This window comes from Hordeum vulgare, chromosome 3H, assembly GCF_904849725.1.
Source record: "Hordeum vulgare subsp. vulgare chromosome 3H, MorexV3_pseudomolecules_assembly, whole genome shotgun sequence".
NCBI lineage: Eukaryota > Viridiplantae > Streptophyta > Magnoliopsida > Poales > Poaceae > Hordeum > Hordeum vulgare.
This window is the reverse complement of record NC_058520.1, coordinates 387200670-387214136: the sequence shown is the minus strand read 5'-3', so window position 1 is coordinate 387214136 and position 13467 is coordinate 387200670. Positions and strand designations below refer to the sequence as shown.

General features: G+C 48.5%; 1 protein-coding gene across 1 annotated transcript; it reads left to right on the top strand.

Moving 5' to 3' along the window:
* The first annotated feature begins 10862 nt into the window (after window positions 1–10862).
* On the top strand, window positions 10863–12553 carry LOC123443936 (dihydroflavonol 4-reductase). The gene is made up of 4 exons (XM_045120499.1): window positions 10863–11115; window positions 11233–11402; window positions 11494–11688; window positions 11792–12553. Exons 1-4 carry the CDS (start codon window positions 10998–11000, stop codon window positions 12371–12373), a joined length of 1065 nt encoding a protein of 354 aa, XP_044976434.1. The 5' UTR covers window positions 10863–10997; the 3' UTR covers window positions 12374–12553.
* The last annotated feature ends 914 nt before the right edge of the window (window positions 12554–13467 follow it).

Below are 13467 nucleotides of genomic sequence, written 5' to 3'. Positions count from 1 at the left end.
TTGTTATTTCTCCATCATTCTTGCCCTTCTTCTCTCTTCCTTCTACCTATCACCCACACACACACCCTCTCCGCCTTCCTCCCCCCTTTGCCCTATCCCTCCTTTCTCCTTTCCTCCACCATTGTTGCCCTCATTTCACCGACACACACCCCCTCTCCCCCTTCCTCCCCCCTTTGCCCTATCCCCTCCTTTCTCCTTTCCTCTCTCTCTAAGTTACTTCTCTACCATTGTTACTTCTCCACTATTTAGCCGTGCACAATCTCTCTCGGGATATATATAGGTGACTAAAATGTTGTGCATTTCAATAATGGGAATATGTCTGTTTGTGATATGAAGGGATTTGTGTGAGTGGCATGACCCGTGAGTTGCTTATGTTTTGCCGAAATGTTGATATATTTCCGTTTCGGCGAATTTCGAGCAAACTCGATATGTCCTATTTTTAGGCAAGGTCATGCCAAATTTTTATATGCATGCATTTTTGTATGACCCTTTTGCTTGTTATACCTTGCAGTCATGAAGGTGAGTGGTAGGAAGGTGGAGCGATACTTGCAATCCGAGATGATGGAGATGTATGAAAATAAACGGACTGGGATTAGATGTCCATGTACAAGATGCAAAGAAGGAGTAATTTTCGACCCTTTTGATTGTGGCAGTTTGAAGGTCCACTTGCTGATCAATGGTTTCATGGATGGCTATACTCTTTGGATAAGTGAAGATGATGATGAGGACGTCCACATGGCAGGGAATAAAGACATGGGTCTAGACGAAGAGATGACCGATCGACACAAAGATGATGGCGTCAGACACGACGGCTGTGAGGAGTCCGAATCGGGCGACGAGGAAGAGTCCGGACATGGCGTCGAAGAAGATTCTGGACACGGCAAAGAAGCAGAGTCTGGACATGGTGGATAAGAGTCGATGGACACGCCGCAGACTTCGATGCTACTAAGTTCAGTCATGCAGGACCCTCATGTTCGAGACCTCCTTCGCAAGAGTACGAATAGCGACACGGTTGCTTCTAGGAGAGGCGGCCAAGCTAGCGCAACTAGAAGTAGACTCGAATACTCCATTATATGACGATTGTGATCCCGAGGTTACCGGCTTGAGTTTCACGCTCGAACTTCTAAAGAAGAAGGACAAAAACAAATGGACAAACAAAAGCCTCGATGAGCACTTGAAGTATCTACAAAATAAAGTTCTTCCCGCAGGGAACTTGTGTCCTACTAGTGTCGATGAGGCCAAGAAAATTGTTTGCCTTCTGGATTTGCCGCACATTGGATACCACGCATGCACCAACAATTGCATCATTTATCGGGGTGAGCACGCGGAGAAAAACCAGGTGTCCAGTGTGCAATGCTTCTCGATACAAGAAGGCAGGAAAGAAAGCTCCTCAAAAACATGTATGGTACTTTCCGATCACTCCCCGTCTACAGCAGTATTTCGTAGATCCCAAGGAAGCAAAGCTCGTGCGCTGGCACGCGGAGAGGAAGAAGCCCGATGATGGAGATGATCCAAAGCTGAGACACCTCGCAGATGGTAGCCAGTGGATAGCACTAAATGCCGAATATCGTTTTTTCAGAGAAGATGCAAGGAACATCGTGCTTGGTGCATGTACCGATGGCATAAATCCGTTTGAAAACCAGAGCACCAACCACATCACATGGCCCGTCTTTGTATGGGTGTACAACCTTCCCCCATGGAAGTGCATGAAGACAAAGTACATACACATGAGCATGTTGATTCAAGGGCCGAAACAACCGGGAAATAATATTAACCTATATATGGGGCTTCTAAAAGAGGAGCTAGACACGCTATGGAAATCGTCGGTCAAGACATGGGACGCCAGCACAAAAGATTATTTCTATATGAGAGTTGCGCTCATGACGACGGTGCACGACTATCCCGATTACGGGTACACCTCAGGCCAGGTGTGCCACGGATACAGCGGATGCACGAGGTGCGTGAATGATACAACGTCTCAGCAGCTTACGTCAATGAAAGATGGCGGGTCTAGGAAAATCGTGTACATGGGGCATCGTAGATGGCTCGAAAAGGATGACCCATGGAGAAAACGTGGAGATCTATTCAATGGTTTGGCTGAGCATCGAGGACCACCGCGTAAGAGGAGTGGCACCGAAATCAACGAGCTGTTGAATACTCGCGACAGTGCCCCATGCCGGGAAAGATGGAAAAGGCGTCGGATCCGCTGCTGAAGGTATGGAAAACGAGCTCTGTTTTCTCGGACTTGGAGTACTGTCCCAATCACGACATGCCTCATTACGTTCATCAAATGCATATAACGAAGAATGTCCTTGAGAGCTTGCTTGACACACTGATGAACATGCCGGAGAAGATCAAGGATGGGCCGAAGGCAAGGAAAGACTTGGAGGATTTGGAGATCAGGGGGATCTCCACATGCCCCGTAAAAAGTCGACGGAGGAGACGGAGACAGCGACGAGGCCAAGGGGGAGAAAAGTCAACAAGAAGGAGCAAAATTGTTGCCCCCTTGTTGCTTCACCTTAAGTCCGAAGGAGATCGATCAATTCATCAAGTGTCTTACGGGAATCAAATTCAGTTCAGGTTACTGTGGGGAGATAAGAAGATTTCTAGACACCAAGAAGAAAAGGTTCAGCGGGATGAAGTCTCATGACTGTCACGTGATGATGAGGCAGATACTCCTGGTTGCCATTAGAGGGATAATGGACAAGCACGTCCGTGAGATGCTTACTGGTCTCTGCAACTTCTTCGACGTTATGTCTCGAAAGTTCATCAGTGTGAAGCAGCTCCGAAGGCTACAGGAAGAGATCATTGTCATACTATGTGAGCTTGAGATGTACTTCCCGCCCGCGTTCTTTGACATCATGGTGCATCTGCGTGTCCACATCATGGACGACATCATCGACCTTGGGCCGACATTCCTTCACAATATGATGTCGTTGGAGAGGATGAATGGGGTGATCAAAGGATTCGTTCGTACCATGGCCCGTCCAGAGGGGAGCATCGTCCAGGGGTATCTGACCCAAGAGTGCATCTCCTTTTGCGAGAATTATATGGGCAAAGGAGACCCTGTTGTTGGTTTGCCCGTCAACAAACACCATGGGAGGCTCGGAGAAGAAGGTCACAACAACGGCCGAAGGGAATTGCACGTGGACTACTCGGATCGATGGGATGACTTTGACATGGCTAACTTAGTAGTGCTACAATACCTAGATGTGGTAGATGATTATGTGACACTGCACAAAGAAATGATCGCAAAGAAGTATGTGATTAGGGGATGCACAAGACAGACGAGGAAGTTACTATAGAGCACAACGCCACTTTCTTGCGTTGGTTCAAAGAGCAGGTTCGCGCTAATCCCCCCCAAAGAGGGCAGTGCGGACGGGTTTCTCATACACGTCTTAGCACAGGGCTCCGCGCCCAAACTCGTGTCCTATGAGGCATACAATATCAATGGGTACATGATCTACATGGAGGCCAAAGACATGGACACTGATTACCAGAACTCAGGAGTGACGACTGAATGCGTGACCGATTCCAATGGCACAACTGAAAGATTCTACAGAAGGGTCGAAGAGATCTGGGAGCTTAACTATGATGGAAAGCATGATGCGACGATGTTCCGTGTCAGGTGGGCTAAGACCGTCGTAAGAGAAAACAAGTATTTCACTACCATGTCTATACCCGACGCAAAGAGCGCTACCGTGAACGTTAACATCATCGCCAAAACTGAGCCATGGATACACGCTAAGCACGTGACACAATGCTTCTTCATAACTGACCCGGCCAATCCCAGCCGTGTTGTCGTGAGGAGAGGCAAAAGGAACATCGTCTGAATGGATGGAGTCGCCAACGAGGAAGACTACGACCAATACGGCAACCCGATGAGGGAAGATGACAATGACGATGAAGCATATGTGAAAAGAAGAATCAAGACTACATTACCTAAGAAAGATCGTACTCCATGCTGCCGGAAAAGAAGAATCAACACAACGAACAAGAAAGGAAAGAAGCTCAATGTGAAACGTCTTCAGCGCAGCTGAGAAACAATCATTTATATATATGTATGTATTTTGTGTTTGAAACAACACATGGTTCCGGTAATATATACGTAGTATGGAAGCTAGGGAGACGTTCTCGTCATTGAATGCGTGCGAGGCCCTCGGGATAAAACAAAAAAAGGGAGAAAGCAATACAAAAGAAAAAGAAAGTCAACAGAAAAGGAAAGGAAAATAATCAAAAGAAAATAAAAATAATCAAAAGAAAATAGAAAAGAAAAAAAAGAAAAAAAATAAAGTTAGCAGTAGCGCTTGTTTTGACCCAGCGCTACCGCTAAGTTAGTTGTAGCGCTGGAACTAAACCAGCGCTACTACTATATGGCCTAGGTCATTTAGTAGTAGCGCTGGATTAGAAATAGCGCTACTGCTAACTTAGCGGTAGCGGTGGGTCAAAACCAACGCTACTGCTATTTTTAGTTAACCCAGCTTCAAATTTCCCTAACTCCCCCTCTCCCTCCACACCTGCCTCTCCCCCCTCTCCCCCCGCTCATGTGTCGCCGTCGTCGCCCATCCCTCTGCACCCTCCTCCATCATCGTCGTTTCCGTCGTCGTCGGGCGTCTGCTTCCTCTTCCTCAACCTCACACCATCCCCTTCGTGTGGCCTTTCTCCCCCGAGGTACGTCACCACCTCCCCTCCTTGCCCCTCTCTGTCGCCCCCAATGCTGAGCTCACCGGTGCTTGGGGCATCACCGAAGGTGGTTTCTGCCCCAAGAACAGCCACCAACACGGGCTCGGTCAGCCTCTGTCCCTCCTCTATTTCGAGTGGGATGTAGGGGGAGGGCCTGCCGGTGGGTTAGTAATATGAAGAAAAGAAGAAGAAGAAAATAAGTTAGTGTTAGGTTATTAGGGTTAGTAAGTTAGTGCTAGGTTATTAGGGTTAGTAAGTTAGTGCTAGGCTATTAGAGTTAGAAAGAAGAAGAAGAAAATAAGTTACTGCTAGGTTATTAGGTTTAGTAATATAGGAGAAGAAGATATATAGGAGAAGAAGAAATATAGGAGAAGAAGAAGAGGAGAAGAAAAGAAGAAGAAGAAGAATAAGAAGAAGAAGAAGAAGAAGAAGAAGAGAAGAAGAGGAGAAGTAGAACAAAAAGAGGAGAAGAAGAAGAGGAGAAGAAAAGAATAAGAAGAAGAAGAAGAGAAGAAAAGGAAGAATAAAAGGAGGAGAAGAAGAAATAGATAAGAAAAAGAATAAATTAGAGGAGGAGAAGAAGAAATAGGTTAGCTAGTGTACTAGGTTAAATCTGTTTTTTTTTGTTTGGTAAGTTTGTGTTAATTCATAATATATTGTTTGTGTTAATTCAATGTGCTCACTTTTTGATTGCTAAGTTTGTGTTAATTCATCACATACTGTTTTGTGTTAATCGGAATGTCCGAGTGGGCCATGTTTTGCCGGAATGTTGATTCATTTTCGTTCCAGCAAATTTCAGGCGCTCCATATGTCCACTTTTCAGCAAAGGTCATGCCGAAAATTTCCATGAATTTCGGCATGACTAGTGCTAGAAACTAGGACATATGGAGTGCCCGCGAATTGCCGGAAATGGGAATGAATCAACATACCGACGAAATATAGGTCCCTTTTTATTATTCATGTTATTCGGCCTAGAATTAAACTATTATACTTAAATGCTCGTAGGAAATTAATATGTCTAGCCACGACGAAGCCGGGGGTTCTGGTCGCGCCGGAGATGACTATTTTCAGGAAGCAGATGATTATTTCAATTACCTGGACCAATACACGTTGGGGACGCAGGGTGGCAGTGAGACCAACCCCGACACCAATGCTGGCCCCGCCACCTATAGTGGCACCGGCACCGACACCGCCCCCAAGTCCGGCAACGATGATGACTTAGTCAGTGAAGGAACGAAGCCGAAGAGGGAAAGAAAACCAAACGAGCTCGGCATCGGACAAATCGTGGTCACGGCGATGCACCCCACGAAATTAGAGCCAACGGAGCCACAGAAAGCGCGCAAGTGCTACGGCAATCAACTTGGATGCATCCTCACGGAAACCGCCAACATCCACGACGAAAAGTTAAAGAAGATACCACATATGGAGCAGATGCTCCTAACGAAGTTGCACAACATGTTCCTGTTCCCCGGTCGGGATTCAGAGGTAGAAGATCCGTGGAAAGACAAAAACATGACAAAGATAAACATCAAGGCAATGGTGACGTTCACCAACGCCTTGTCCGCCTGGAAAGTATGGGTGAAAAAAGCCATTCTGAAGAATGAACCATGGTCCAAGATTCATGCTGGCAATCCGTCAATAACGGAAGAGGACTTTGAAAAATTCAAAGAGACTTGCGCTACAGAAGAAGCCCAGCAAAAGTCGGAGAAAATGAAGGGGCTCCAAGCCAGGGACACGCCTGCCCACCGCCTCGGAAGCCGTGGTTACGAGGGGAAGAGGGGCACATGGGCCAAGGAGGATGCCAAACGTGAAAGTCACGGAAACCCAGACCCCTTGGCGGAGTTCACCGACCCACGGGAGAGTGACTGGATCAGGGCCCGACACCAGTGGGACCCTGTCAATAAGGTCTTTTCCACGGACCCGAACACGAGGGAGTTCATGAGACTATTGGTAATTGTTCTATTACCACATTATATTAATTAGCTTCTAATCAATTCGACAACAAGTTTTGTCACATTTATAAGCCATCCACATTCCCTTTGCAAAAAGAGCAGCACCAAAAGGCAGCCGAAAGCGACGAGTCGTCTCAGTCGTCGGCGAGGCCCAAGTGGGACAACCCGTTCAACAGGGCCCTGAACATACTGAAAGATGTCTCTGTGGACAAACCTCCATCGGGTGGACATGTGCACGACGTTGGAGATGGAGCCTCGTGGAAGAAATGCTACCACGAGAGGCCGAAGGAAAGAAAGAAGAGACAGGAGCATACTCAACTGACCATCGTCGAGAAGGTCGCGCGGGTGGTCGATCAGACCAAAGAAGAGCTGACCAAGGTAGTCGACGATAAGGTCAATGCAGTTGTGGCAGCTTCCTTGGGCCAATTGGTTCCGGTAATTTTTGAGTATGTGAGGAGGAATCCAGAAAAAGGGCCACAGGACTTTCCACTACTCAGCTTTGTCGGGAGCAATTCGGCGAACATCGCACCACCAGCACCTGCTCACGCAACCGCAAATGCTCCTATACCTGGTCTCGCTCCGGTTCATAGCAGCCCGTCCTCCGTCTCTGGCATGCTCGGCGGGGCTTCGTCTTTGGCTGAGCTCGACACCATCACGGTAATTACGCGCCATACACTCTTCACAAGCATATCTATATACTCTTCCGTTTCAGTTGTCTTTCGGATGTCTGACGTCATAGTCATGTCTTGGCTGGCCGACGAAACCCCGTGCACCCTACTGTACAATATCAACGGCCAGAAGGTGGACGTGGGAAAGGCAACGATCATCAAGCCGAAGGACCGCATGCTCCACAGCAAACAGATGCCCCATGGTGTCTTCAAAGTCCAGTGTCAAAGCGGGCTTCAAGAATTTTGCTCCACCGGTACCATCCGGTGATGACGAGACCCCTCAACTGATTGGCGCATGCAAGAGCTGGGCCTTGCCTTGCCCAAAGACTCACCTTCGTGTCGAGGCGCCTGGTAGCACACCAACGGCAACTCCTCAACAAGGTATGAACACCACCCCACCTACCCAATTACCTGCACCTGGCGTGGGGGGAGATAGAGGACGACACGGTGAGGGAGAGCCTCCATTAGTGCGAGATGACATCACCCCCGTTGAAGAAGCAAATGTTGATGATGTCATGGAGGAGGAGGAGGATGACGACCCTAACCAGTATATCAATACCGGTTGTGACGATGCTCGGCAATATGACTCAGACTATGAGCGTGCAGATGACTTGATGATGCCTGATTTGCCGGAGTCGGAACGTCCGACGGCTGATTGCAAAAAGTCTCTCTTCATGCGATCCTCGCAGGAGACGCCTCCAGATGTCGCCTCTACCCAGCAAGAACAACACAGGGACAGTCCACTGATAATTAGCCCGACGACGTTGGGGGTGTGTTTAGGGAAGGTATGGCGGACTCAGTACCACCACCCGCCAAGAAGCCAAGGAGGAGACCGGAAAAGAAAGATTGTAAAGGCGCTAGATCTGCTTCAAGCAGCCAGCCGAAGCCCCGAGAGGTAGACAGGATACCTTTCGTAGGTGCAGAGCGTTTCCATGTCGCCGGCCACCCGATCCTACCTCAAAAAGCGGTAGAGAGCATAACGAACAATGATCTAAGGAGACTTCATGATGATGTGTTGGCCATAGAGATTCAACTTCTCAGCTCGGAAAAAACAGGATATGCGCTTTACCCGGTTCAGGTTCCGGGTGCGAGTGGATACGTCGACACATGGCCCGCGGAGAAGTTCATCCTGCGATTTGACTACATATACGACATGTTCCACATGACCAAGCTGAATTTTCAGTTCAACCGCCTGTATGCGCTGCATCTCAACTACATCAGCAGGCGCGAGAACATAGAATATATGTGCATCGCGGACCCGTACTATATGCACGAGAGCTTCTTGGCACACTACAAAGAGCACCGGGACTCTGCGAGCAAGTACATCAGCGACTTCATGATCGCTAAAAGGACAAGGAAATGATTCTCCTGCCTTCAACCCACGTAAGTTATCCGTAGATATCTTTTCGTAAGTTTTGATCATACCTTTGCAAGCATGGAGGCTAATTTGAGCTCTGTTTATTTTGCGCAGCAGGGGGCGCCGTCCTCATCTGTCTATACCCACAATACTCCTATGCTCTGTACTTGGACTGATCGGTGAACATCAAGAAGAAGGATTACACGCACATAAAGAATGTTCTCGATCGTGCTATTTTCACCTACAGCCTTACTAGTGGATATATCCAGGTGAAAAAGTACAGGAATAAAGCACCGTCTTTCCGCCATAAGACCAACTTCTGGTGCATCCAGCAACCAAACGGTAGTAGGGCTGATGGACTCTACCTCATGCATCACATGATCGAGTTCAGCAGGGATAGACAATGCATTCGCATGTCATCTAATTCCGATGATGCCGAGATTCTCAGCTGGGACACAAGCATAGGAAGCACATCGGATCATCAAATTTGATCTGAGTTTTATCACATCCAGTGTGAACTTGCCCAGGTGATCATGAAGTAGGTCGTCGAACAAGGAGGGATGTTCTACCATGGGCCAATGAGGCGGGAGACTATCCGAGATGTGCTAGTCGCTCAGTGTCTGGACATGAATCCTTTCAAGAAGCTCGGGTGCTTCATCCCTGAATATGAAGATTGGAACTTTGACATGGAATAGTGATTGACGATGACAATATGTGTGTTCAATTATAATTATAATTACTAGTCTTTATATGAACTACCGCACATCACTCTAGTTAATTAGTTTGTCTATGAGGAACTTCGTTATTTATATATGTTTACTGTTTGTGTTTCTCAAGTACATTATGTTGCATATTATATATCGTTGAATTAATCAACTTGCGATGTAGCTACATAGATCAGAGATGACGAAGGACTGCTACGTCGTATTCATTGGGAGGGTTCAGGAGTGTACGACCACTTGCCAGACGCTCAGGCCTAGGTGGACAGGTACCCGGGCGCTAGCCACAGAGGGTTCGACAGCAGATCCGAAGCGGAAATGAGTTACTTGAGGTGGATGCTACGGTAAGAGACGGAGCGAAACCGGTGCCGCAAGAAGTACTACATAGTCGCGCTCTTGCTCATGATGATCGCTCTTCTCTTCTACGTGATGGTTTAGATAGGGATGATGAAACTTGTGGGTGTGCCTTGACTTGTGTGTATCGCTATTTTCGAGATTTGATGATATTTATGTTGGATAATGATGATGATGATGATGATGATGATGATGGTATAAATGACGAAACTACTTTATGTGTATGATGTGATGACCATAATGCATGTTTATTATGATATGACGAAACCACTGTATAGAGCATGCATAAATACGTAGGGGGGCATAAATACGACGGGAATTAAATTGTGAAAGCAGGAAAATTAGCAGTAGCGCTGGAAAATTACGAGTAGCGCTGGATTAGCAGTAGCGCTTTATTTATTCCAGCGCTATTGCTAATGTGTACACCAGTAGCGCTTTGTTTTCAGCGCTACTGCTAACAGGTTAGCTGTAGCGCGATAGCAATAGCACTAGTGCAGTAGCGCTGGTATGCTACTGCTAGCATTTCTCCTAATAGTGGAGGGCCGGTTTCGAAGAAGATAATGCTTTTTTTCGCCTGACAAGGGGCCCAACACGTTGTTTTTCCTTCCGCGGGTGCCCCCACCCTCTCCCCCTCCCATGTGTTGAGTTCGAGTTGGGACCGCCGGGGTTAATTTTGATCCGAACTGACGAAAAACGGCCTCCTGAGAACGCGGCTGGGCCTTTTTTTCCGTCAGCGTCGGCGAAAAAAAAAACCAGAGGAGAGCCTGTTCGGGGGACGCGGCTGGAGATGCTCTTACTTGGTTGAACGGAAGTCACGGCTCAAGCTCTCTCCCGCATCGCCCTGTGTCCACGCATCATCGCCCTTTGCCTCGTGGCTTTGCGGTCTGGCGGCGTGGCAGCTGCGCGCAACAACCAACATTTTTTTTCCGGGACAACAAAATTACTCGCGGCCTCAAAAAAGCACTACCGTACTAGAAAATGCGGGGTGGCCATGAGCCGTCCCACTTGCACCCTTCCTTGCTCATCGGCGTTTCAAACGTAAACCGGTAGGTGCACGTGCCATGCACCAACCTACTGGTAACACTCACTAGTATTAGGTACGAACGGCACGATGGCGCTCTCCCGTGCTCGTCTCGCGCACTGGTCACTGCCTCTGGACCGCTCTCGCTTGCTGTCTTATATATAGTCAACGAAACGAAGAAGGTGGCCAAAGCAGCAGCCCTTGAAAGAAAGCTCAAGAAGGAAGTAAAAGAAGGGAGAAACAATGGACGGGAACAAAGGGCCGGTGGTGGTGACCGGAGCGTCGGGTTTCGTAGGGTCGTGGCTCGTCATGAAGCTCCTCCAGGCCGGGTACACCGTCCGGGCAACCGTCCGCGACCCGGGTGAGCGCTCCCTCCGTCCCCGTCTCCGTCTCTCTCGTGCGCGCGAGCTCACACACGAGTACACGACTGACGAGGTAGCTTGACCGCATTCCTGATTTGTTTTTGCATTTATCTCAGCCAACGTCGAGAAGACAAAGCCATTGCTGGAGCTTCCCGGAGCCAAGGAGCGGCTGTCCATCTGGAAGGCCGACCTGAGCGAGGATGGCAGCTTCAACGAGGCCATCGCGGGCTGCACCGGCGTCTTCCACGTCGCCACGCCCATGGACTTCGACTCCCAAGACCCCGAGGTAAATATCTATCCGAGCCCACTAAGCCACGGAAATACTAGTATTGGTACGTACGGATCCAAGACTGAAGCGAATGCAAAACTGAATGCAGAACGAGGTGATCAAGCCGACGGTGGAAGGGATGTTGAGCATCATGAGGGCATGCAAGGAGGCCGGCACCGTGAAACGCATCGTCTTCACCTCCTCCGCCGGCAGCGTCAACATCGAGGAGCGGCCGAGGCCAGCCTACGACCAGGACAACTGGAGCGACATCGACTACTGCCGCCGCGTCAAGATGACAGGATGGGTGAGACGAGAGCAGAGAGGCTTCTCTTCTCTACCTCTAGTGCTTGTCAAGATGGCCTGCTGCAAGCAAAGCGATTAACATGTGGATGGGTCGGGTTTTGTAGATGTACTTCGTGTCCAAGGCCCTGGCAGAGAAGGCCGCCATGGAGTACGCCAGCGAGAACGGCCTGGACTTCATCAGCATCATCCCCACGCTCGTCGTCGGCCCATTCCTCAGCGCCGGCATGCCGCCCAGCCTGGTCACCGCCCTCGCGCTCATCACGGGGAACGAAGCCCACTACTCGATCCTGAAGCAGGTGCAGCTGGTCCACCTGGACGACCTCTGCGACGCCATGACTTTCCTCTTCGAGCACCCGGAGGCCAACGGCCGCTACATCTGCTCCTCCCACGACGCCACCATCCACGGCCTCGCCAGGATGCTCCAGGACAGGTTCCCGGAGTACGACATCCCGCAGAAGTTCGCGGGGGTCGACGACAACCTTCAGCCCATCCACTTCTCCTCCAAGAAGCTCCTAGACCACGGCTTCAGCTTCCGGTACACCACCGAGGACATGTTCGACGCCGCCATCCACACCTGCAGGGACAAGGGCCTCATTCCGCTGGGAGACGTCCCGGCACCTGCAGCCGGCGGCAAGCTGGGAGCTCTTGCTGCGGGGGAAGGCCAAGCCATTGGTGCAGAGACGTAATAAGCTAGAGCTGCTGCATGAATATTCCTATTCTTGTGTGTTCGGAATTTGCATGGGCAGTGCCCTGTAATCGGTGGGATATCATGGACTATGGAGTGCATCATTTCATTTTTATTTTATTTTACCTCAGTAGTACGAAATAAAAATTGAAAATGAGGCATAAACTTTATCAGTATTACTTTTTTAATATCCACTAACATTTACTCCTTTATTACTTGGATTGAATGTTGCGACCTGTTGAAATACTTTTCATGGGATAAAGAACAAAGGATGCTCTATTATTGGATTATTAATCTGGTAGAATAATGGTCAAAAAATATTCCCCGGAACCACATATTTACATCTATATAAAAGATTAATTATATAGCTATAGATATTAACCTAATTTCCCGTTCTCCCGGAAAAAAAGGGAGAATGAACACCACTGCGTATCTCCCCCACTTAGCGCTCTGCGGAATTGAACTTGTTCCAAGCTTCCTGCACAACGGAAGCACGATGATTTAATATCAATAATTACAATAAGTAATCACACATCAAATCATAGCCTCAATTACTAATCGCTGCCCAGAAACATAAATTTCCAGGTTTTTACTATTTTGGCGTTGATGAAAAAAATCTGCAGGTGGTTTTCAATTTTATGAAGTACTCCAGATCTTAACAAATCAACACACCTTAAGAAGATCAAACACCTTCTCACAGATGTACTTTTGTCTGATTGTAGCACCCCTTTGTTGTAATTTATCAGGATGGACACAAAGGGTTGCCTTCCTGTATGCTTTCTTCACGGCAGCAGCTGTAAGGAGGTCTCGAACATGAGGGTCCTACTCCTGCATGACTGAACTTAGTAGCATCGAAGTCTGCGGCGTGTCCATCGACTCTTATCCACCATGTCCAGACTCTGCTTCTTTGCCGTGTCCAGAATCTTCTTCGACGCCATGTCCGGACTCTTCCTCGTCGCCCGATTCGGACTCCTCACAGCCGTCGTGTCTGACGCCATCATCTTTGTGTCGATCGGTCATCTCTTCGTCTAGACCCATGTCTTTATTCCCTGCCATGTGGACGTCCTCATCATCATCTTCACTTATCCAAAGAGT